The sequence below is a fragment of the Nylanderia fulva genome, unplaced genomic scaffold (genome assembly GCF_048542155.1).
Source record: "Nylanderia fulva isolate GAGA-0341 unplaced genomic scaffold, ASM4854215v1 Scaffold27, whole genome shotgun sequence".
NCBI classification, from domain to species: domain Eukaryota; kingdom Metazoa; phylum Arthropoda; class Insecta; order Hymenoptera; family Formicidae; genus Nylanderia; species Nylanderia fulva.
The window spans coordinates 1,371,690-1,394,098 of NW_028190336.1; the positions used below are offsets into that span (position 1 = coordinate 1,371,690).

Below are 22,409 nucleotides of genomic sequence, written 5' to 3' on the forward strand. Positions count from 1 at the left end.
GAAGCGACTATGATTGAGCGCCAAAAGTGTATCGACGTCATCGATACGTCACGAGCGAGTTAATCGCAGAGCGAGAGTATCGAATCGCGAATCTCGAGGTATCGAAACTTGGAGTGCGATCAAGATGGCGCACGAGTATTTCCGCAATACCGGAAGTGACAGCACGGCCATACTTGGGTCTCTTTTAGGTTGGGTTTGGTGGTAGCACGTTGTCAGAACAGTAAGTATGATGTATTATTAAGTATTTCTTGCGATGGGTATTCTCATTTATCGTGTGATCTTGTTATAACTTTAGCAGCGTCTTTCGTTCTTTTACAAAATTTGAATATAAACAAAAGTCGCGTGAGAAACAAATGCAATGCGATGCATTAACATGCGCGCACAAGTCATTTTTCATTGACAATATTGAAAATTTTCTGGTTCTAAATTTAATGTTTATTTTTCATAGTCTTATTTTTTCGTATTATATTATTTCTAAAATTGCAAGTCGATACAAGTTTTGGTGACATCTCGCAACATTTTCGAGTAACAAAAATTTGCAGTTATCAAAATGATTATCAAAAGATTGCTCTCTTTACATCATTAAAATCATATAATTGTCGTGACAAGTTTGTAATCCTCTGAATTCTGTTACAATCTAGATAATACCATTATGCAGATCTTCGTGAAAACTCTCACAGGTAAAACTATTACCTTAGAGGTAGAAGCCTCTGATACTATTGAAAATGTGAAAGCCAAGATTCAGGATAAGGAGGGAATTCCACCAGATCAGCAACGACTTATCTTTGCTGGAAAACAGCTGGAAGATGGACGTACTCTCTCTGATTATAATATCCAAAAAGGTACTAATATATACAACTTTGTAATTTACAGACTTTAAGATACAATTAGTCACAAAAGCTTGTATAATTAGCAATTTGAATTATTTATCCCAAGTATATAATGCATATCAAGTTCTGTACATCATTGAGATAGAAATAGATACTAAATATGCAATAATTATTTTGATAGAATCCACTCTCCATCTTGTACTTCGTCTTCGAGGAGGTGTAATAGAACCAACTTTGCGTATACTTGCACAGAAATATAACTGTGACAAAATGATATGTCGCAAATGTTATGCTCGTCTTCATCCTAGAGCAACTAATTGTCGTAAGAAAAAATGTGGACATACAAATAACATCCGACCAAAGAAGAAGTTGAAGTAAACTAAATATCCAAGTTCCATTTTCATTTTATGGAAATGGAAATATGTATTTCTTATATCTGGCATCAATAAACTTTGATTGGTAAACTGATGTTATATAATTTCTTCCTTTTTTAAATCTTTTTACTCATTTAGATCATTATTTATATTCAAACTTTACTATTCTATCATACTAAGAATCTTAATTCTATTAATAAATATTCAATTCTTATATTCAATATTTATAATTCTTAAAACTCAATTTAATAGTGTATGTCGAGTAAGAGGGTCTTATATTAGCAATATTATTATTATTAATGTTTATTAATATAGAGAATATTCCTACAATTTATTTTATTTCATACAATATATACAAAAGTCAATTTATGAAATAAATTTTATCTAGAACTTACTCCTTCCACAAGCAGTTTATATTGAGCAGCATAAGTTTCATATAAATTCATATCATTTGGATTTGGTATTGAACCACCTGACTGTAAATTATTTATGGTTACAAGATTATATAATATTGTATGTGTGCCATATTTTTACATACCTTGGCTCTTTTCACATATTGTTCATATATACTTATGCTTGCATCTTTAACACTAGGTAGGGTAATAACAGCAGTTGTAGACTCAGGAAAGGATGCTTGTTGGATTAGTTTTGAGCGCAGTTTACTACTATCTGTGGTATATGTAGCGTTACGTCCTATTAGAACAAATCTGAAAGAGAAAATGTTGAGTAAAATCATAAAGTTTTATTTATATGTTTATAGTAATATTACCTTTTATAGTATTATTACCTTTTATAAAGAAGGATATTATTTCGTTTTGGATATTCTGGTTGTGTACCATATACTTCTTTCATAGATGGAAACAATGATTCAAATGATATTAGTTCCGAGCTATCTTTAGAAATAATTAATTGAGAATCATCCATTTGTTGATGACTTTCATCTTCATCTGAACTTGAGTCCTCGCTTGAGCTGCAATATATTATCCACATAATAATACTAATAGTAATTTATTACAATTAATTTTGAAATATGATTAAATTTTATACCTTGCACTGGACGTTGTACTGCTTGTACTACTCTGACCAGTCATAGATGGATTTTTCATATTTAAGTTTTTATTACCTGCTTCTTCTCTTCGTCTACCTGGTCGTACACGAACAGCAAATGGACTGTAGCAGGTGGTAAAGTGTGGCATAAAATCTCTAATAGAGTGACTTATTTTATAAGCATATACCTCAGATAGCAAAGACAATTCATATGGCCTAAAATATTTATATTGAACTTTTTAATTAAGTATAAATTGATAATATATATGAGAATATACATAAAAAGTCTCAAAATAAGTAATACTATACCTATGATAATCATAATAAACATCAATCATTTCTTCCATTGAATTTTGCACATGTATCATTTCTAAACAGGATTTAGTTATTTCATCAAATGCATAAGGAAGACACTTCAATACATTTTTATTCCACCATTGTGTCAGAAGCCTTCTTTTACGCGAGTAACGACATGCAGGAGGATGATGAAGATAATAATCTGTCAGAAGTTCCCATATTGGAGGTTTGCCCTCTTCAGGTACAAATAATCCTAAAACACATACATTAATTAAACAATGATGATTATGGAATGTTTTGCAAAGATAAGAGGATATTACAAGTATGTATTTATTTACCCAGAAATAAATTAATTGTATGCTGCTTTTCTTGGTCACTAAATGTATTACTGTAATATCTACTTAAAGTTTGCATAATATCATTACCCTGACTTGTCCACGGAGCAGTTCTTCTAAATAATAATAATAATAGTTTTGTGTGATTAAATCTACATATGTATATCTTGCATTGCTACATGCTACATTAAATGTAATTATATTCTTTACCGATATGTTTTAATTCTGTGCACTAATTGTGAGCCACCATATTGCAAGGCTAAAGTATCTCCATGATCCTCATATAATTCTTCTAACATCCTCACACAATCAGAATCAAATTCAAGTTTAGGAGATTCTAGTACACCCAAAGCACATAATTGAAATCCTAATGCACATTTTCCTATTGCAAATTGAGCTGTGTTAGTTCGATCTAAACAGTCTACACAATTTGTTCTGATAATTCCAGTTTGTACAGTTCCTCTTCTAGCAAAACATTCTGCTACTTTGTTCTCAATTTGATTTAACTCATTCGTTTTATTAACATCTGTATTTGAATTGGAATCATGTGTAGAATTTGTTTGCCTGTTATAATCCGTTTTAGTTAAAGAATTGATAGAGCTTTTTATATCATTTAAATTAGACGATAAAGTCGAATTTGAATTTGTTTTGTGAAGTTTCCTGGTGTTATTGTTTTGTGGTGAGAAAAGATATCTCTGATTATAGTAAGGATTATGTGATTGGTAAATACCAGTTTTTAATACAGCATTGTAAGCAATATTTGCTAAACGTCCCATAACATTCACTTCTTTTCTGTAAAAAAAAAAAAAGGATTATAATATCGTCATTGTTTAAATTTTCATGTTATAATTTCAATAAACTTACCTTTTATTCATACGCGCCATATCAAAACTTATATATTGAATATGATGTTCTGGAGGTAGAAACTGATTTAAATATTTTACAGCCATACTTAACTCTTCGCTCAATGTACTTTCGTGTTTCTTTTTTTCTCGTTTTTTTACTAGATTTAATAATATTATTGGTGATCCATATCTTTTTAACAGTTGATTAAAATGGGCTCCTAAAATAATTTTCAATGTATAAAAAAATAATGTCACATATGCATGAAAATAAAGTTAATTTGTTGATTTTCATATATTAATACCTGCTGTTTCTACATAAGGATCAGACAAATCACAAATTATAGTCGGTTTTGGCACCATTTTACTAACATCTTGACTCCAATGAGCAGGTACTGATCCACGCATTTGTACAAAAGAACTGAAACGTCCTTTACTCAAAGAACTCACGCCAGAATCATGGACGATTTGTTCTGTTTCTACTTCATTCGCGACATCTCCCTATATATAATCATTTATTAGTTTATTAACACACAAATATTAATAAGAAATGCATAATACACTTCTATACTCACATCAAAATTTGAACCACGTTTCAAAAAACGTGTCCCTGCATATTTATTACTCCTTCTAGCGATAACAGTAACATACATAGACCTCCCAAAAATGCTCACATTTGATTGACCAATAAAGCCGTGTATTACATACAATATCCAATCAGGATGCAAATCTTTTTCTACAGGCTTTAACAGATGGGAATTCCATACAAAACGACGATGTGGATTGCTACGTATACCATAATCTATATATTTTTCGCCTTCACTGTAATCATAAATTCTGCATCATTATTGATTAAATTATCCTTAATATACATTAGATAAAATATTCAATTATTTTCTTTAATTATATATAAAATAAAACATAAGCTTTTGTATCAAAATACCATAACATACCATTTAGTCTGCCAATCCTTTCTAAATGCCCACATGTTAAAAAAATCCTCAGAATTTTCAGACTCTTCAGATTCCTTTTGCCTAATAGGCATATCAGTAGGAATATCAGATTTAATATGCCTTGGCGGTGCCATATTATGTTGAAGAGTATGCGATATATCATATGAGTAACTGAAGTAAAAGTTACTACTGAGATCAATACTTTGAAACATTTTTACATATCTCTGTTCATCAGGATGGAAAATTCGTACAATGTCATTTGGTATATATATCATTGATGTGTCTTCTATCTTATATATCGTGTGATGACCAATAACTGCAACTCGACGACGTTTCGTCACCAAGATTATGTAATATCCCTCCAAGAAACGAACAAAACCTAGACATTAAATATTTTTCTAAAATGTGTTTTTCTATTTTATCATTATAATTTACTAGTTTGATTTTGTGGATACACTTATATATATATATATATATATATATGTATATAAAATTATAATCATAAGCACACATTACAAATATATAGCATCCACACTGTCTACAATGTGTGTGTAATACTACCCATGCATTTAGCTAAATTACATCGCCTATGAAAAAGATCATAAATACATAAATAAATATCACACCATGCATGAGAAAGATTATGTACATACCACGATATATTCAGATGTCAGATTGCGAATATTATTTATCAATTCTGTTAACTATATAATGCTTACTCTAATCTAATTGATTGCATTATCATATTAAATATAAATCATATTAAATAATAATTCTGTATTGTATCATCTAGCATAATATTTTATCATATTCCTTCAAAAGTAATATTCAAGATATTTCGCAAATATAATTTCACCTACTATTTTCATGCTTACAATTTGTACATTGATGCATTAAAAAGCAACTTGCATACCCCTTTAATCCCATTATTAATTATCTCTATAACAAAGTTATTTTGTTTAACTATCTTGGGCTTTGTCAATACAAAGCTCATTGTGCCTTACCAAGAAGAGCAAAAGCTGGCACTAGCCTGGGAAAAGTATCTCTCTGCCACATGTTCTTCCAGGTGAATTTAGTTTGTGTCGGTTTATGTAGTGGCTTTTGTAATTCTTGTGGCTCAGGCTCCTCTGATATACTCGAACTAGGTGCAGGATCTTTACTATTCTTGCCTTTATTAGCAAGCAAATGTAAGTAAACTAAATCTTGTATGAGGTGCAATTAATAATAATTTCCAATAAGATGCTTTTAGTGTCTGATATAGTAATAATAAATATTAGTAACAATATATATATGATATATAGCACGGTAAGGCAGTTAAATATTACACCATTAATAAAGAAGCATGAAGCATACTGAGGAGCCTAAGCTTCAATATTTATATTAATAAAATCATGAAGAGATAGAAAAAAAGAAAGAGAAAATGTGCATATGTCAAGTACAAGATATTTGCTTGAATTGAAATGTGTGTCATTATATAGAACTATATGAATTAATTACATTTACACATATATACTATAGAAGCTTAGATACGTGCAATTATCAATTGTATGTTTTGCAATACACACTAAGAAAGAATATGTTTAATGATCCTACCAACAATTCCAAAGGCAGATACAACACGTGCAACACCACCAACATTGTTGCGCTGTCCTGCTCGTGTTCGATTACCCATATCTATCATGTTTACCAGATCTTTTATTTCATCCTGAGTATATTCTCTCTTATCATCCACTACAATCAATTCTCTTGGTTCCATTCTGTCAATTTTCAAGACTCGAAAACGCGTTAATATATTGTTCGATCCCATTAAATAAAATCGCTACAAAATATAAAAATTCACATGTAATGATTTTATATAATTAAATTGAAAAAAGTCCAAATATATATAGTTTGAAACTTACAGATTTTGTCTCATAAAGAGCAATTTTTTGTATGGAGGAAATAATTGGGTGAAATACCACAATCGGTTTGCCTTGTTCTTCCATGATAATATAATTTTTTTTTTATGATTTTATAGTGAGTTTTTAAAAAATTACTTTAATTTCAATAAGTTGTTATACACAGTTTATTTTTGCTTCAAGTTAGTTTATCATTACTCAGGGAAACTTAACCTCTTAATCGATCAGCCAACTCATTTCGCGAGAGGGCGTTGATGAACAATGCGTTCTTTTCCTAAAGACAATTACATAATAAAAAAATGTAATCTTTAATATTTATTTTGCCAATATATAAATTAATGTTTGTATACATAAAAACGTAAACTTTTTTTATAAAAAATTTTGTACAGAATCTAAATTCAAAAAGTTACATAAAGTTCTTGAAATTAGACATAAAGATAATTAAGCATATTAATTAATAAATACATTAATCCTTTTTATAATTTTTTAATAATATATTTATGTATAATTCTCATTGCGACATTAGTAATGTTAATACAGAGAATTATAATACCAGAGTATACATCTATACACTTTATTATATCTACATAATATTCACTTATTTATATTCAGATAATATTCAAGCAATCTTTAGCAACAAACACGAGTGATTGTAGCGTGCAAATGCCGACGTATGCGACTGTGATTCCGAATAATATCTTGTCTTTTTTGCCACCTGCTAAGTATACAGGCTTATCCAGCACAGACTACAAACAAAATTGAATATTAAGAAAATTAATACTTAAAAATTAGTTGTAGCTGAAAATAATCATATGTATACTTGCCCCGAAATGTTTGTATTTTGCCCATAGTTTTGGGTCAAGAGTGGGTGGTTTGTCAGTGCAATATCCTGACTTTGGTGTAACTGTTAATGGTTTGGTTTTGATGGTGTCATAGATTATTACTGGTTCTGACCTCTGTAAAGGAATAGGAGACTGAAACAACATAGGAGACATAAACAATTTTTCATATATGTTAAAAATATAAAATATCATAAAAATATTAAGAGAGAATCTCCCAAAATACAAGATTACATTTGGATGTAATGTCATACTATTCTTTGATTTAATATATACACTTTATCAGACTACTGTTTAGTTTTGTTATTAATCTTTGCAGTTCATGTTGTAATTTTTTATTATTAAGCTTATGCAAACTTAATGTAAAAATATTATATAAGAGAATCAATCTTTCAATCTCCAGTGATAAATAATATAGATAAAAAGATATAAATATATAGAATAAATTGTAGTATGATACATTGATTATTCTACAATTTCAAAGTAATATTAATTGAAAGACTGATTTGTCTTAAGATTTGTCTTTATCTATTGTACTAATCAACATTATAACGCATTGTAGTATATATAAATCTACAAATAACAGATGTTACATGAAATGAAAGACCATACTAAACATGGCCGAATATAAATACTCTAGATATTCGATAATCAGACACTCGATAATGAATTGGCGATCAATTCTGAACACGATGACAGAAAAAAACAATGCATATGTGATTCTATGGAAACAATAGAATGTCAAAGAAATTGTCACAAAGTGAAATACGAAGTGCAGTAATCCCTCGAACGAGAATACTCTTGCATAAAGACATGTCAAAATTGTCATAAATTCACGTCGACTAATGTTTGTTATGTGACAGATCACAGGTAATTTTCACTTACGAGAGGATACAACGGTTGAAAATTGGTAGACGGTTTTAATCTACCAGTAAACGAGTTAAATTGATAAAACGGCATTTTTACAGTTGCGCAACCGACCTAACCAAACGATGACTTTCCTGTGCCTTTGGTTTTTGGTTCAGCCATAGACTTTACTGTTACAAGTAGTGCAACTTATATAAGTTATACGATAACGTGATTTTTGGAAGGCGGGAAAATAAATGGACCAGGCAACGTATCAAAATGGACAATTTGAGAAAAAAAGAATACGAAAGAAGATAACAAATAAAGCTAATAATAGCTTGTGCAATTTCTCATATAAAATGCATTTGAAAAGAATTCTTTTAATATTTCATTCTTTTAATATTTTGCCAACGATAAGATAATAAGACAAATTTATTATAATAGTATAAATGAGAATTCTTCTGCCTTTTACATTTTGTGTTGAATGAAGAAAAATATGCATACAAAATGTATATAAAAGTAGGAGAAACCGAGTCAAAGTAATTTTAGTATTTTTATGATAGATGGAGCTGTGCTAGTTTATTTAAATATTTTCTTTGCAATATGTTAAACAATATATTTATATATGCAGCTTTATATTGTATCATTACAATATATAAATAATATACATAATCCCCTTAACATTATAAATATTAAATATATGTTTTTGTTAACAATTGTATATATATCATATGTGCATATGATTAGTACTTGATATATATTTTTACTAGAATACAATTTATCTTTCATATTGTTAAACAATCGTTTATTGTTACATGAAAGTATGGTCAAATTTTACTGATTATCTTATGTTGTACTTCACAGTTGCAAAACGTGTTTTTCGATAGTAGCGCACTCTGGCTAGTGATTATTATGAGGTTAGACACAGGTACAAGCTATTAAAAATATTGTGTGAAAAGGTATTAATTACATCTCATATAATAATAATTCCAATAATCTAAATTGTTAAGGATAAACAACACAGAGAGAGATTGTATCAGAATCAGATGTTAATGATTTTATTCCATTGTTACATATATACATAGGCATAACTATCATTCTATTTTATGATTTTTCTTTCATCGAACATTATTTTATATCATTGCACTAAAATATAGAATGTATAATAAAACATTTACTTTGTTTCAGGTGTATTTGATATTACAGTGACGAAAAATTGTTGTAGCATCCAAGTATGCTCTCTTAATCATTCTTATCTCTAATAATCAAGGGAAGAGAATAATGTTACAGATATAATCATATATATTTTTGGTTGCTTCCTCATATTATCAGTAATTAGGTATGCATTATTTTTAAAGCTAATTTCTTATTGAATACATGTGTTTGGAATATTTAGATATAAATAATATATAATACATGTATGTGCAATATATATATATATATATATATATATATATATATATATATATTATTATATGATACTTTTCAATTGTTTAAACATACATAGCATGTCATGATAAATACTATAAAAATGTAGAATAGTATATTTGTGGAATAATTGCATAATATTCACATAAATATATACTTCTTAGTATTTTAATTTATTGATTTATATATATATATATATATATATATATATATATATATAGAGAGAGAGAGAGAGAGAGAGAGAGAATATATGTATTCAACTATATAGTAGCTAATATTATGAATATACATGTATCTATGTAATATAATGTTCATATAATATCTTTTTATACATTTGTAGGATCTCTGCATTAGAAGATCTTTCTGAATTTGCACATCAACAATGACATACAATTTATAATTGTAGTCATCAAATATGGAATCCTCATCAGTAACTGTACCTGTTTGCTCTATGAAAAAAACGGTATTTTAACTCATTCTTTATCTTGCCAAATTACAACAAAAATTTTCATAAAACATATCATAGACATTAAAATGTATATAATATAGTTTAATTGATGCTAAATTCTTCATTATCAATATTGCAAATTGTTTCAATATTTTTCCATCATGGCAGTTTCGTCATGTACTGTTTTATCGATTGAACAATACTAATGTAGCCACATGTCATGGCTGAAAGATGCACACAGTTTTATGAATGACAACAATGTTAATTCATTAAATTCTATATAATATAACAATGCCGCAACAAATATCTACGGTGAAGTATAAAGTATATGCAAAAGATAAATTAACTTTAAACTCCATATATGGACAATTTTTTGTTCATTATGCATTTATTGTGTTGATTAATACATATTTGATTAGTAGATAATGGATATGTTGCATGCACATAAAAGAAGCAGTTTTGTAACATATAAATTGTGATATTGTGAGAATATTAATTAAACTTGCAACATTTTACATTCATAAACAGGCTTGTAGAAGCTGTCTTAATTATGTTAATAAAAAATAATGATGATTAAGGTCTTCATAATTTCATTGACAATTTGTTTTCAGGATGTCACTATTGATTCAAATAGACCAAAACTGCGTAAGAATCGTAAAGTTGAAAATAAATGGGGTTCATTGTATCAAATAATTGTAGACGATGCTGTGTTTGGATATTATTCACCTTATATGCCAACAGAACCACCAGCATCTTTAAGTGAAGAAATTGTGGAATCTGATCCATTATATGTGTGTAAACAATGCAAAGATAGGTGAGTTTGTATAATAGCTTGGTTGAATATTTTTTATATATCCATCCGGAAGCCTTTTACATTGATAATTTTGATATATTTTATTTTATAAGTACAATGATTCTTGTTTCAGTTTTCGCTTTCAAAGTAGCTTTGAGAATCATAACAAGCGACGTAGTTGGATCTTAGGACTTTGGTGTCACAATTGTTTTATAACAATATGTACTCATGCAACTGCAACAGGTTATGCATGTCCTCTATGCATGAAAAAAGATAGTGATAAACGTTCATATTTGAGAATAAGAGGTTTAATGAAGAATCAAAAACTGGGCGTTACAAGGGTATTCTACAACCAATGCCAATTCTTTGAACATGTGAAAAAGCATGGTATAAGCACAGTGGATATGGGTGATTTAATGTTAATGCCTTTACCTGGTAACATGAATGAAAGTGATTGGTCACCTGAAGTTGAAATATTATGCGAAGCACTTATGGAACGCACATTTTTATCACGTGTGCATATTATGGATTGGTTAAAGATATATAACTTGGAAGATAACTGGTGGAAGTTGAGCAATGGTAAAAGTAATAATAATGTGATAAATAAAGTTGTTGAGGGTTATCAAGGTCGACAATTGTTTAAACCATTTGAAGAGTCAACAGAATTTATAGACTTAATTTTTTCTGGCAATGTTGATATTACTGATAGCAGTATTAAGGACAAAGATGCAAATAATTATTTCGTAAATAAAAGGGAAGACAAAAATGTATCAGAAAATGAAGATAATCCTTGTATGTCAACTGATATTGCTTTTGTGGATTGTGGTCCTGCTGCACAAGATTTCGAATCAGAATTAGCAAGTTACATACCATACAGAAAGCGGCTAACAGTTGTTACAAAATCAACACATGGTATCAAAAGTTCAACTAATGTGGTTAAAATAAATAATAAAAAACAAATTTCAACTTGTAAAGATTTTTCTTCACTTAAAACAAATATGACTAGCGGAAGTAATACCACTGTGAAAATGGAGAAAAGTTCTAACAAAAATGTCATTAGACAATCACCCAAAAAGTATGGGAAAAAATGTGGAACAGCGGAGTCACTTGTAAAAAAAGAGAACATTAGTAAGCCTATAATAGAAACTGATATTAATAAAATTTTGGATAATCCAATTAAACTTCCAATCTCTGATAAGATTCTAATTTCTGGTAAGAAGGTTTTACCTAAAATATTACCTAAGACTAATTCAAATCATTTGGAGCAAGAGCAAACCTCAAGCAGTAGTTCCAAGTTATCCACAACTAAATCATATAGTTCGCAGCAAGATCAAATATCAAACAGTAATTCCAAGATGCTAAATGTCCAAAGTTCACAAAATTCACAAAATGCTGATAAGAAGATTATATCTAAAACTAATTCAGATAATTTGGAACAAGATCTTCAAACATCAATAAACAATAATTCGAAACAATTAAATGTTCAAACTGCAGCAAACACAGATATTACATCAATAATTGATCAAATTCCGTCTCATTTAATTTCCAATAAATTGGTTGTTATTGGACCAAATTTAAATAAGGTAATTACTTGTGACAAGAATGAAGTATCCACTGAAAAAAGATCAAGTATATTAGTATTAAATAACAGTAATGATACAGACAACATGTCATCACAAAAGAAAATGTGTAATTCTGTTAGTATGAAGAAACAAGAAAAGATTTTGATAAAAAATGGAAAAAAATATTTTATTAAACATCCAAAAAATGTTACAAAGGATATAGAAAATCCTTCTAATTTGCCAATTGAGAATAGCACGACGAAAACTGGAAAACGGTTAGCACCTGAGCATAATACATCCATATCAACATCTAATTCTAGCAAAGCAGAGAATAATGATGTGGAACAAATGGCTTCATTTTCCAATGATATTACTATTTTAACACCTTCACCATCCCCTTCAGAATCGTCTAGCAGTTCTGGTTGGATAAACGAGTCGAATAGGAAAAGTTCAATTACATCAAAATTACGCAATGCACCTCCACAGGCAATCACAGCACCATCTGCTTCTGGTACAATTCAGAGGAAATATATGTTTGAAACAATATCATTAACTGAGAAAAATGGAGATGTTTATATGGATGTAAAAATAGTAGATCGTATTTCAAAGGAAGGCTTTCGAGATACGTTTGAAGTAATACCAAAATATAGAGACCAAATGATTAAAGACTTTCAGCAGCTATGTAGTTTTGAATTGAAAGAACGGATCAATCATCTACAACTTGCTGGTGAAGAAATGAGAACAGTTTTGAATTTTTTATCAAGCAATGTTCTATGGGAGAAATCAAGATCTATCAATACTCTCCAATGTATATTGGAAAAATGCCTTCAGAAGTGTAATCAAGATACAATGGATAAGAGGAATGATGATGATGATGTGACATTAACTGAATGGGAATCGAAAATATCGAAAATGGATTTACATAAATGTCCATCATGTAAAAGGCTTATAAAACCTAAATCGTATATTCCTGGATTTTCGAAATTGTCTAAAAACGAAAATCTATATTGTTCTTGTTACAAACTTATTTGTCACGAGTGTCAATGTTACCAAGAACATCAATCACGGTTCACTGCGCATCAAAATTATCACAAGAAGTGTAAGCCTTATATCTGCCCAAATTGCGATTCCAAATTCACTTCTGTCAGATCTTTAGAAGTTCACACATGGACTGTTTGTTTTCATACTTTGAAGAAGTTTACTATTGCCTGCAAAATTTGTGAAATAGATGGTTTTAGAGACATGGAATCGATTACCAGACATATTGTCACCATGCACAGCACTACAAAGATTGCTTGCGAAGAATGTCGCAAGGTACTTTCTTCATACAATGAGTATGTAAAACATTCCACAGAGACGCATCCATCTATACATAATCAAAATCCGATACGTTTGGTGAAATGCAAACTAGGTAATGTAATCATACGTTTTGAAAATTTCATGTTGTACGCAGATATGCATCCTGCTATTCGAAAAAAGATATGGTTTAAATGTCCTTTTTGCTCGTTGATAACTGTAGAAAATAAACATACGACTACAGTTTTAAATGATCATTTACGAAATAAGCATTTTCATCGCTTGTCGGAGATCATTAGCAAGGAAGCGTTGCACGATATATTTGGAACAGAATTTTTGACAGCTGATGTAAATGTAGTTTCTGAAACTCCCGTAGATACGTTTACAAACGAGGAAACAAACAATACCGTAATACCTAAAATTGTGAATGCTCGAACTATCTCTTCAGAAATATTCGAACATGGCGCAGAAAATGAAATATCTCTTTGGAAATATGGCAATTCGAACTTGGCATGGTCTAATATAGAAATAAAGCGATCTAAAATGGAAAATGTTGATGATAAACAAAATGTAGGATCATTGCCAAAAATTCTCAACGTTAAATCAATGAATAATTTAAAGTCGTCGAAACCTAAGGAAGCAATCGCAAAAACTTCAACCGAATCTAAAGAAAAATCTAATTCTCAATTTCCTCAAGCTAAAACAGACGAGAAGAACGATCCATTAGCAGGTAAAAATACAAAACGAATGAAATTAAATGATAGCAAATCTGACAATAAAGAAGAAATAGAAAAGATAGAAGAGCCTGATAAAATTAACAACGAATCACTTGTATCAACAGATATGAATGATGTCCGTGTAAACTCGTTGATTGAATCGTGCAAAAAACCCTTGGATTTGGAATTCACGTCTAAATCAAGTATAGATGGTCGTATAAAAGTAGTTGATATTAAGAAAATTTGTAAACCGAATATAGAGCCATTTGTTACAGTTGAACCGAAAGATACATCGATGAAAGAGGATGAAAACACAAGTTACACGACATTCGTCTCACAACCTCCTCCGCTTATCAAGATTTCGCAACATTTATTTGAGTCTATGAAAGTTTACAAACCAGATAATTCAAAGAATGTTGCAAGGATGAACAAATCTTTTGTTCCAAGAATAAAAAACAACAAGAAGACGAAAGAGCGTTTCGCTATACATGGAACAGATACGCAAGAGACAAATGTCGATTATATGTGCCACTTATGCGGCGAACGGATTAATACTTCTACATCCGTGATGCAAACACACTTCCAGGAAAGGCACTTGCATGAATGCAAATTGGCGATAATCACTCCACGGTTGACACGAATGTCGCCTGATTTTATTAATGATGGTTACAAGCAGTTTATCAGTAGCAAAAAACGAAAAGCGGATAGCGCTTTTCTCGCGTCCAAGAGGAAGCGTCGATGGACTCCGAAGAAACATGCAGAAACGAAAGATGCGAACGCGCCCGTAGGACTATGTGTGGAACAAGAGACGGCAGAGGATGGCGAAGGAAATTTTAAATGTAAGAAGTGCGATCAACGTTGCACTGATATGTCCGACTTGAGAGAACACATTGCTGCCAATCATCGACTAAAGGGTCGTTACTTGATATGCCTGGAATGCGGCGAGAATTTTGTGGTCGCGCCCAGCTTGCAAATGCATCTCAAAGCTTTCCACGGAATAGAGGATCCTATCAATTATATGAATCAAAATCCCTCTTACGCTCCTGGCATCGATGGCGACTCTGAAGCGGAAGGAAAAACAACGGTGGCTAATCAATGTTACGTTTGTATGGCAGTTTTCGAAGATAAGGCTGCAGTAGATAAACACTTGAGGGTGCATGGTATGGCTTTCTTAAATCGTAAGCGAATAGAAGCAAGAAATGCCTTGAGAAGTCCTGAGAAGAAGACTAATGTAGAAGAAGATAAACAAAATGTTGCTAAAGACACTCGAAAGGAGACGGTGAAGCAGGATAAGCCAGCAGAAATAATTCTAGAAAAACTTAACGTAAGTAATATGTATTTATATAATTTAAATTCTTTAATTACAAATTAAATTTAAATTAAACATGTTGAAAGTAGCGTTAACAAATGTTAAAAATGTTGATTTTTTTCAGGTTACAATATAGAGTTGCAGGTGCTGAAATGTATAAATAAAAATAATAATGTACATACTGTAATGAATTCATTAATCTTGTTTATAAGATTATTTTTGTATATTTAAATGCTCAACTCTTTATTGTTATTGCAAAATTAATCAAATTAGACATTTTTTTTCTATATACATACATATACCTTGTAATATAACTTCTTGTATAACATCCAGGTAAATAATTAAACCGTGATTAATTTTGGTATCCAGTTTTGTTATCGTAGAAATACATTTTGTTATGTATACTAATTTTGCATATGCTATTTTATCCAAATTTCTTATTTGTCTACGCATAAGTATTTATCTATATATTTGCTTAATAGAATTATAATTTATATTATTGTTTACTATAAACTTTTATTCTTTTTAAACAAATAGGACCTTAATTTCTTATTATGTTATGAAAATACATATAAGCATTATTTTAATAAGAATTTCAGAGATGTACGAATCTTTTGCAGATAAGATAATGTATAATGTATATAATTATTGTTCTCTATAGAAAATTAATGTCTTTTTGTACTGTAATAGCTCTTATTGTTAGTTGTATAATCTCATTTACGCGATATATGAGAATAAATAATTCTTATATTGAATGAATTCATGAATTTGTCATATCATCTTTTGTTAAAGAATTTCAGATTTCAGAATGGATAAAGGATTTCAGGATCAACCTTGTTCAATACGATAAGATGAATAGAATATATAGTTCTTTATTACATCGTTTTTGCACAGATAATGCTGATTATTGCTTACTTAATCGCTAAAGTTTTAATGATTGACACATCGAGATATCCGAGTGTTATGAAACAAGTCGAATAGATTTCATAAGGAAATCCCCTTTCACAGGAATATGTCCCTGCCATTTATATTCTATCTACATATATTAATATTTGGTGGCATGAAAATATCCGTTTTTTAACGTGTTCACATTTTAAAAACAGAACGTGTAGCATAAACTGTCTTATTTTCACAAACAGATATATTTTCATCGCATATAGGTACTAGAGCAAAGTTTGGGGTACTGAACACTTTGATCATAATCCCGTATGGGACTTTATATAGTTCCCGTAAGGGTATTTATGATTTGTCTTCTGAAACGCGCGCGCTTACAGAGTTTTAAATTGCAGAAATATTCTATTTTTAATTTATATATATATATATATGTGTGTGTGTGTGTGTGTGTGTGTGTGTGTGTGTGTGCGTGTGTGTGTGCGTGTGCGTGTGTGTGTGTGTGTGTGTGCGTGTGTATGTAATATAATTTATTGAGTATTTTGAAAAACATTTGACTTTCTTATTTTTTTATCAATTGTCAAGTAACATAAAATCTCTTATATGTAGTAATAATTTTAGATTAACTTATATAATTAAAGATTTTATTCCAACAAAAAGAAAATACTTAAAAGAATATCGTAAATGTGTTGGTCCCCTTTTTATGATTCACCAAGACAAACATTGTATACTCTCACGGGTCCTATTTACTTTTTTTGGCACAGTTACTAGCGAACACACATGTTTGACATTATACGATTGCGATTGGCTGCGTTCAGCAGAAAAAGTAGCTTTGCAACTGTTGTAAAATTCATGAATCTGATTGTATGCTCTTCATCTTATTGTTATAATTGAATCTAAGAGCGTTCATCAATTTAATTCACGAACTTTACAACAATTGTAAAACTGCTTTTTCTGCTGAATGCAGCCATTTGATTCATAATCCCCGCACACAATTTGGGCATTACGAAACAAGAAATTTATATATTCACACCGTATGCCACTTTGTAAAGAGTCTCAATATACTATATTCTATTTATTGATTCGGTTACGCGAATAAAGTTAATTCTTTCGCGTCAAGCGTTTAATTGGGCATTTATGTATTGTTTTTTTGTCTTTGGTGATTTATATTGCATTGATAGTGTCGATTTTATAGCGTTCCACTCCACCGACTTTCACTGCTCAATTATAATGCTTAATGAATAACTAATTATAACATTTAACTCTTAATAAACAACTTTTGTTATCACACTACTTAACTTTTGTATTATTATATATGAATTGACTATCGAAATATCTAATAGATTTTTCAAATATTTAATTTTAAACTATCTAATAGATGCTAATATTTTTATGTTTTTATAATTTTCTTGTGTTATAGGTATATGTAAACTATCACGAAGATGTATTCGTAAAAGTTGTTTCTACAACATTATTTGATATTATACAGGGTGTCCCAGACCTACCGTATAACACGTTAATGGGAGATTCCTGAGTCGATTTTTCCTCAATGAAAATGTCCAGGCACCAATAATTTTTGAGTTAAAAATGATTGAAAATAAAAGCCTTTTTGTAAACTAAGCCTTGTAAAAATAAATTATTAACAAAACTACATTTTTTAGTTAATTTCAGGTAAAGTTTACTTTAATAGAATTTTAATTTAAGGCTTAGTTACAAAGATACATGATTTCAAAAATTAGGAACATTAAAAAAATGATGACCTTTCTCGACATTTTTGCTGAGGAAAAATCGTCTCCAAATCGCCTCAGGAATCTCCCATTAACGTGTTATACGGTAGGTCTGGGACACCATGTATGTCAGTGACAATCTCTGTCCATCTATCATATGAAACATCTAAATAGATGCAATTTTTAATTAATGTTTAATTTGATTCGATTTTGATGGATGCTGGATTGCCTAAGCGATACTTTGATAGATATTCCATCAGAAGTCAAAATATATATTTAAATAATGTTACGAGTGGAACACGAAAAAATCAACATCGTTCGAAGAAATTTTCCTTAATATACATATATATTTTTTTTTCTCTTAAATAATAACTTTATCACTTGGACAAATCTGTCACAATCACACACATACACAGTATATTTTACGTTACAGGAGTCGATCTCTTCTCCTCGCAGGAAGCATTGACACGAGTATCGACGTCGGTGTTCGATTCCTCATTCCCTGGATTATTCATGTCGATCACTGAGATCACCGGACTCGATGGACGCGATTTAGTTTCCTGACAAAAGTTCGAAATAGTGTCCTGTCGAATCTCTGAATCAAAATCTTTCTTTAAAGACATAGAATCGTTTGTACTACTGATTAGTTTCAGAGACGACGAGGATGACGAACTCGACCGAGTCTTCAGCTCGCCTTCGGCAGGACTGACTGCTTCCTGACCATCGTTCTCCTTGAACAGTTTCCTCAGATCGTTACCCAGCCTTGCATCTGTCGGACTCGCCATTGAATCCACGGTGATGGTCAGGGCCAAGGAATCCGGTGGTCTCCTGCCTCTGACAGTGTTAGCAAGTTCGCTGAAAGGAACCCCAACTTCACTTGTGGCCCATACGTCGAAATTGGGACTGCATGAACCACGAGATGTTGTTTGGGTAGTCTTCGGTTTCGTCGCGTCTTCCATCGAATGCCAACGATGCGGTCTTGGAACTGAGGTACCTTGCGCGATAGCGCTCAAACTATTCGCTGGGACGATTCGGTGAGGAAACCGGGGCGAGCCGCGTATCTTCTCTCGAGAAGATGACTGGCTCGTGCTTGCCTCTGAAATTTTTTTTACATCTTTGCAATATTCAAATTTAAAAACTCATCAAAATTTTCTTGCGCGTTTATGCACGTATAATGTGACGCATAAAATAGATTTTATAAATTCTTCTGAATTTCTTATAATACAAATTGCTTGTCTTTAAATTTAATATCTTTAATCCTTTTATTTATTATTTTTCACGAAAATGATAAAATTACTGTGATGCTGGTGAAGATTTATCAGTGATAAGATATTTCATGAAGATAAGATGTAAATTATGTAGGTCACTCACGTGGTGGTAAGCTGAAATTTACTCTAGGCTCGCTACTTTCCTTGCGACGTAGCCCTAGGCTCAATCTACGGTCTTCCTCGCTAGTAATACTAATTATTGGTCCTGAACCGCATCGTGCATGAGGCGAGTGAGTGCCTTGGGCATCTACCTGGCAAGTAGAAGCAGCTTTCGTGCCGGGAACTAAACCAGCGATGTAACCCATATGGACTCGAAGCGCCGATGCGACCCCTAATTAAGGTAATATAAGCAGGATAACGATATTTCAACTATACATATGTAAATAAATTTATATATAGATGTGTAGAGAATCGAACATAAATTCACATTTGCATTCATCAAAGAACTAAGTCTATACTGCTATTATGTGACATGTAATAGACTTTTCTCTTTATTTAATTAACAAAGTTTACTATTATAAATTATAATTTGAAAATCATTTATATTTGTTATTTTCATAAATATATTTTTTTATAAGTATAAGTTTATGAGATTACGCTTGAACGCGTAAAATGTAAATTCTTCAAAATACAATCGAAGCAATTTATCATAAAATGGCTTTTGCTCTAATTTTTCTTTTATTTAACATTTTTTCTCGTAGTTTTTCGTACGTGCTTTTATAAAATTTTTTCGTGAAAAAATTTCCTTGCCAGCGACGTTGTTATATACGTAGTTAAATTGTGTCTATCAAGCCGCCTCGAGCTCTATGAAGTGCTTTTATTCTTTTATTCTGCGACACTTGCTTACCGGTGAATGACGCGGTGGAGGTTTTTCTACTACTCGGTCTGCTGCCGAAGAGACTGAAGAGTCGTTGAAAAACACCTAGGCGATTCGGTCCCTCGGTCTCTCGACGGCGATGTAGCTTGTAAAGGTCGGCCAGGCTTTGTCTGGGATCGTCCGGTTCCAGATCCGGCTGACTGCTAAATGCTACGGTACCGCGACGTATGCCTAATTTCAACAAGGGCCAACTCGTACATGACTGGCGAAACCCCATTATATGCCGAGCAGTCATTATGATGGACACGCGTTATTGAGGCTTGGGTTCTACCTAGCCGTCGGGACGTCAATTTCGCAGAAAGCGCATGTGAATTTAGGCGACATTTATGCAGAAGCCAGTCATGAATTTGTAATAATGAATTCTGCAGCACTAGAAATATTCCGCGTTATTCAGAGAAGCTTATCCATCTTAATATTATATAGAGAAAGGTTTATAAGAATGTTAACGAACCATTTTTTAAATTTTTATTTGTATTGATGTATTATTCACTTATTATTAATGCAATCATTAGGATTTTGGAATTTCGATTTTAATATCATTTACTACGATAGTTTCTTTTAATCGCAATTTAATTTGCAATCACTATTCTGATTCTCAAATATTTAATCTGATTATGACTGCAGCTTCAGTATGAAAATCGCCTACAGTAGAAGAGAGGAAGAAGGGAAAATCTCTCTAGCAGTAGAATAAAATATTATATGTTGCTATTTATATGGTATCCCTTTCCTCTTTACGTTTTTGGATCAATTTTGTGATCCGATTATACATATATATTTCATTTCATATATAATTATAACTTTTAATATGAAAATTATTTTCAAGAAGAAGGAAGAAGGGAAACATATATCTCTCGCAGTAGAGTAAAACATTATGTACATGTAACTATTTATAAGAGCATTCTTTTTTTCGCGTGCGTTTTTGGTTTTTGATAAATTTTGAAAAATATTCTTCGGTATTGCAATATATATTTCTGTTTGAAATTTTTAAAGATTTAGAAAATTATTAATCAATCAAAAATACATTTAAAATTAATAAAAATTCACTCAGATTTAATTAGCAACTATTGCTCATTAATTAAGTAACAGACATGCTTTGACATATTTGTGTAGAATGTCGGTGATTCGAAAGATCGATAATTAATAGAGAATTATCTGAGAGTTTCAATACATGAACAGGATGTGATGAGTACATTTTATACCATCTATGCAAGTATATAATTAATATAATGCATGAACATGTATAATCTCTGTCTTTTAGAAAAATATCTTTTGATGATAGCTTTTTGATAAGTTACAATTTAATATGTTCCGAATTAAAAATTATATTTTTCAGAATGTTTCTCAGAATTTCTATAACATATAAGAGAAAATTATCTCAGAACTAAAGCTTATAAATTGCACCTTAGAATCCAGTAAATTGACACTAGAACCGTCTTTGAAATTAGATCGTTAAATTTTCTAATATATATAAGAGGAAAGCTTTTAAAGACGGCTTCGAAATTCTTCGAAGCATCTACGATTCACCTATTTTCCGAGGCAGTGGTAATGCTAGTGGTAATGGGACAACACTCTGTGTATGCATGCATATATAGAAGGCGCGTAGCCTTTGACTTCATTCGATCCGCTGATGGTAGACATTCAGAAATATTGGGGTGGAACGTGCAGTCGGTGTGCATACTCGTACGCGATTCGCATGTACTCGTATGCCGAATTGTCCGGACTTATGAAAGGAATTTTCGAGATTTTCGGAAGAGACGTGCGCGAATGCAACGCGAAACCCGAGAGAGGATCGATATATCACAAACGTATATCAAACTGCGCGTTCACGAGCTT

At 31.0% G+C, this 22,409-nt stretch overlaps 5 protein-coding genes across 11 annotated transcripts in view; 2 read left to right on the plus strand and 3 right to left on the minus strand.

Moving 5' to 3' along the window:
- The first annotated feature begins 135 nt into the window (after positions 1 to 135).
- Positions 136 to 1,294, plus strand: RpL40 (ribosomal protein L40). Its single transcript, XM_029303450.2, has 3 exons — positions 136 to 220; positions 642 to 842; positions 1,012 to 1,294. Exons 2-3 carry the CDS (start codon positions 653 to 655, stop codon positions 1,206 to 1,208), a joined length of 387 nt encoding a protein of 128 aa, XP_029159283.1. The 5' UTR covers positions 136 to 220; positions 642 to 652; the 3' UTR covers positions 1,209 to 1,294.
- A 197-nt stretch (positions 1,295 to 1,491) lies between these two features.
- FIG4 (polyphosphoinositide phosphatase FIG4) lies at positions 1,492 to 6,856 on the minus strand. 2 transcript variants are annotated; one of them, XM_029303525.2, is made up of 14 exons: positions 6,580 to 6,856; positions 6,272 to 6,497; positions 5,683 to 5,847; positions 4,679 to 5,057; positions 4,301 to 4,547; positions 4,031 to 4,226; positions 3,748 to 3,946; positions 3,094 to 3,675; positions 2,887 to 2,999; positions 2,561 to 2,801; positions 2,252 to 2,467; positions 1,992 to 2,174; positions 1,743 to 1,911; positions 1,492 to 1,680 (listed from the first exon to the last, which is right to left on the minus strand). In XM_029303525.2, exons 1-14 carry the CDS (start codon positions 6,661 to 6,663, stop codon positions 1,585 to 1,587), a joined length of 3,096 nt encoding a protein of 1,031 aa, XP_029159358.2. In that variant the 5' UTR covers positions 6,664 to 6,856; the 3' UTR covers positions 1,492 to 1,584. The 2 variants fall into 2 exon arrangements, with proteins under 2 accessions (XP_029159358.2, XP_029159359.2); XM_029303526.2 differs by lacking the exon at positions 5,683 to 5,847 and having other exon boundaries at positions 6,580 to 6,855.
- A 190-nt stretch (positions 6,857 to 7,046) lies between these two features.
- LOC114931471 (uncharacterized) lies at positions 7,047 to 8,453 on the minus strand. 2 transcript variants are annotated; one of them, XM_029303527.2, is made up of 3 exons: positions 8,301 to 8,453; positions 7,401 to 7,550; positions 7,047 to 7,322 (listed from the first exon to the last, which is right to left on the minus strand). In XM_029303527.2, exons 1-3 carry the CDS (start codon positions 8,373 to 8,375, stop codon positions 7,185 to 7,187), a joined length of 363 nt encoding a protein of 120 aa, XP_029159360.1. In that variant the 5' UTR covers positions 8,376 to 8,453; the 3' UTR covers positions 7,047 to 7,184. The 2 variants fall into 2 exon arrangements, with proteins under 2 accessions (XP_029159360.1, XP_029159361.1); XM_029303528.2 differs by having other exon boundaries at positions 7,401 to 7,532; positions 8,301 to 8,452.
- Positions 8,454 to 9,060: 607 nt separating this feature from the next.
- Positions 9,061 to 16,869, plus strand: LOC114931463 (uncharacterized). 4 transcript variants are annotated; one of them, XM_085483809.1, is made up of 6 exons: positions 9,061 to 9,220; positions 9,450 to 9,600; positions 10,030 to 10,152; positions 10,749 to 10,951; positions 11,064 to 15,828; positions 15,938 to 16,869. In XM_085483809.1, exons 3-6 carry the CDS (start codon positions 10,105 to 10,107, stop codon positions 15,947 to 15,949), a joined length of 5,028 nt encoding a protein of 1,675 aa, XP_085339935.1. In that variant the 5' UTR covers positions 9,061 to 9,220; positions 9,450 to 9,600; positions 10,030 to 10,104; the 3' UTR covers positions 15,950 to 16,869. The 4 variants fall into 4 exon arrangements, with proteins under 4 accessions (XP_085339935.1, XP_085339936.1, XP_029159344.1 ...); XM_085483810.1 differs by having other exon boundaries at positions 9,061 to 9,189; XM_029303511.2 differs by lacking the exons at positions 9,061 to 9,220; positions 9,450 to 9,600; positions 10,030 to 10,152 and adding an exon at positions 10,193 to 10,461.
- GABA-B-R3 (gamma-aminobutyric acid type B receptor subunit 3) overlaps positions 16,670 to 22,409 on the minus strand; it is a 66,863-nt gene continuing 61,123 nt past the window's right edge. Inside the window, exons 17-19 of one of the 2 annotated variants that reach the window (XM_029303497.2) lie at positions 20,547 to 20,747; positions 19,803 to 20,030; positions 16,670 to 19,527 (exon numbers count right to left, since the gene is read on the minus strand). In XM_029303497.2, coding sequence (XP_029159330.1) covers positions 18,854 to 19,527; positions 19,803 to 20,030; positions 20,547 to 20,747 — 1,103 coding nt within the window. In that variant the 3' untranslated portion in view covers positions 16,670 to 18,853. Of the gene's footprint in view, positions 19,528 to 19,802; positions 20,031 to 20,546; positions 20,748 to 22,409 lie in introns of those variants that run through there. The other variant, XM_029303498.2, reaches the window with a different exon arrangement.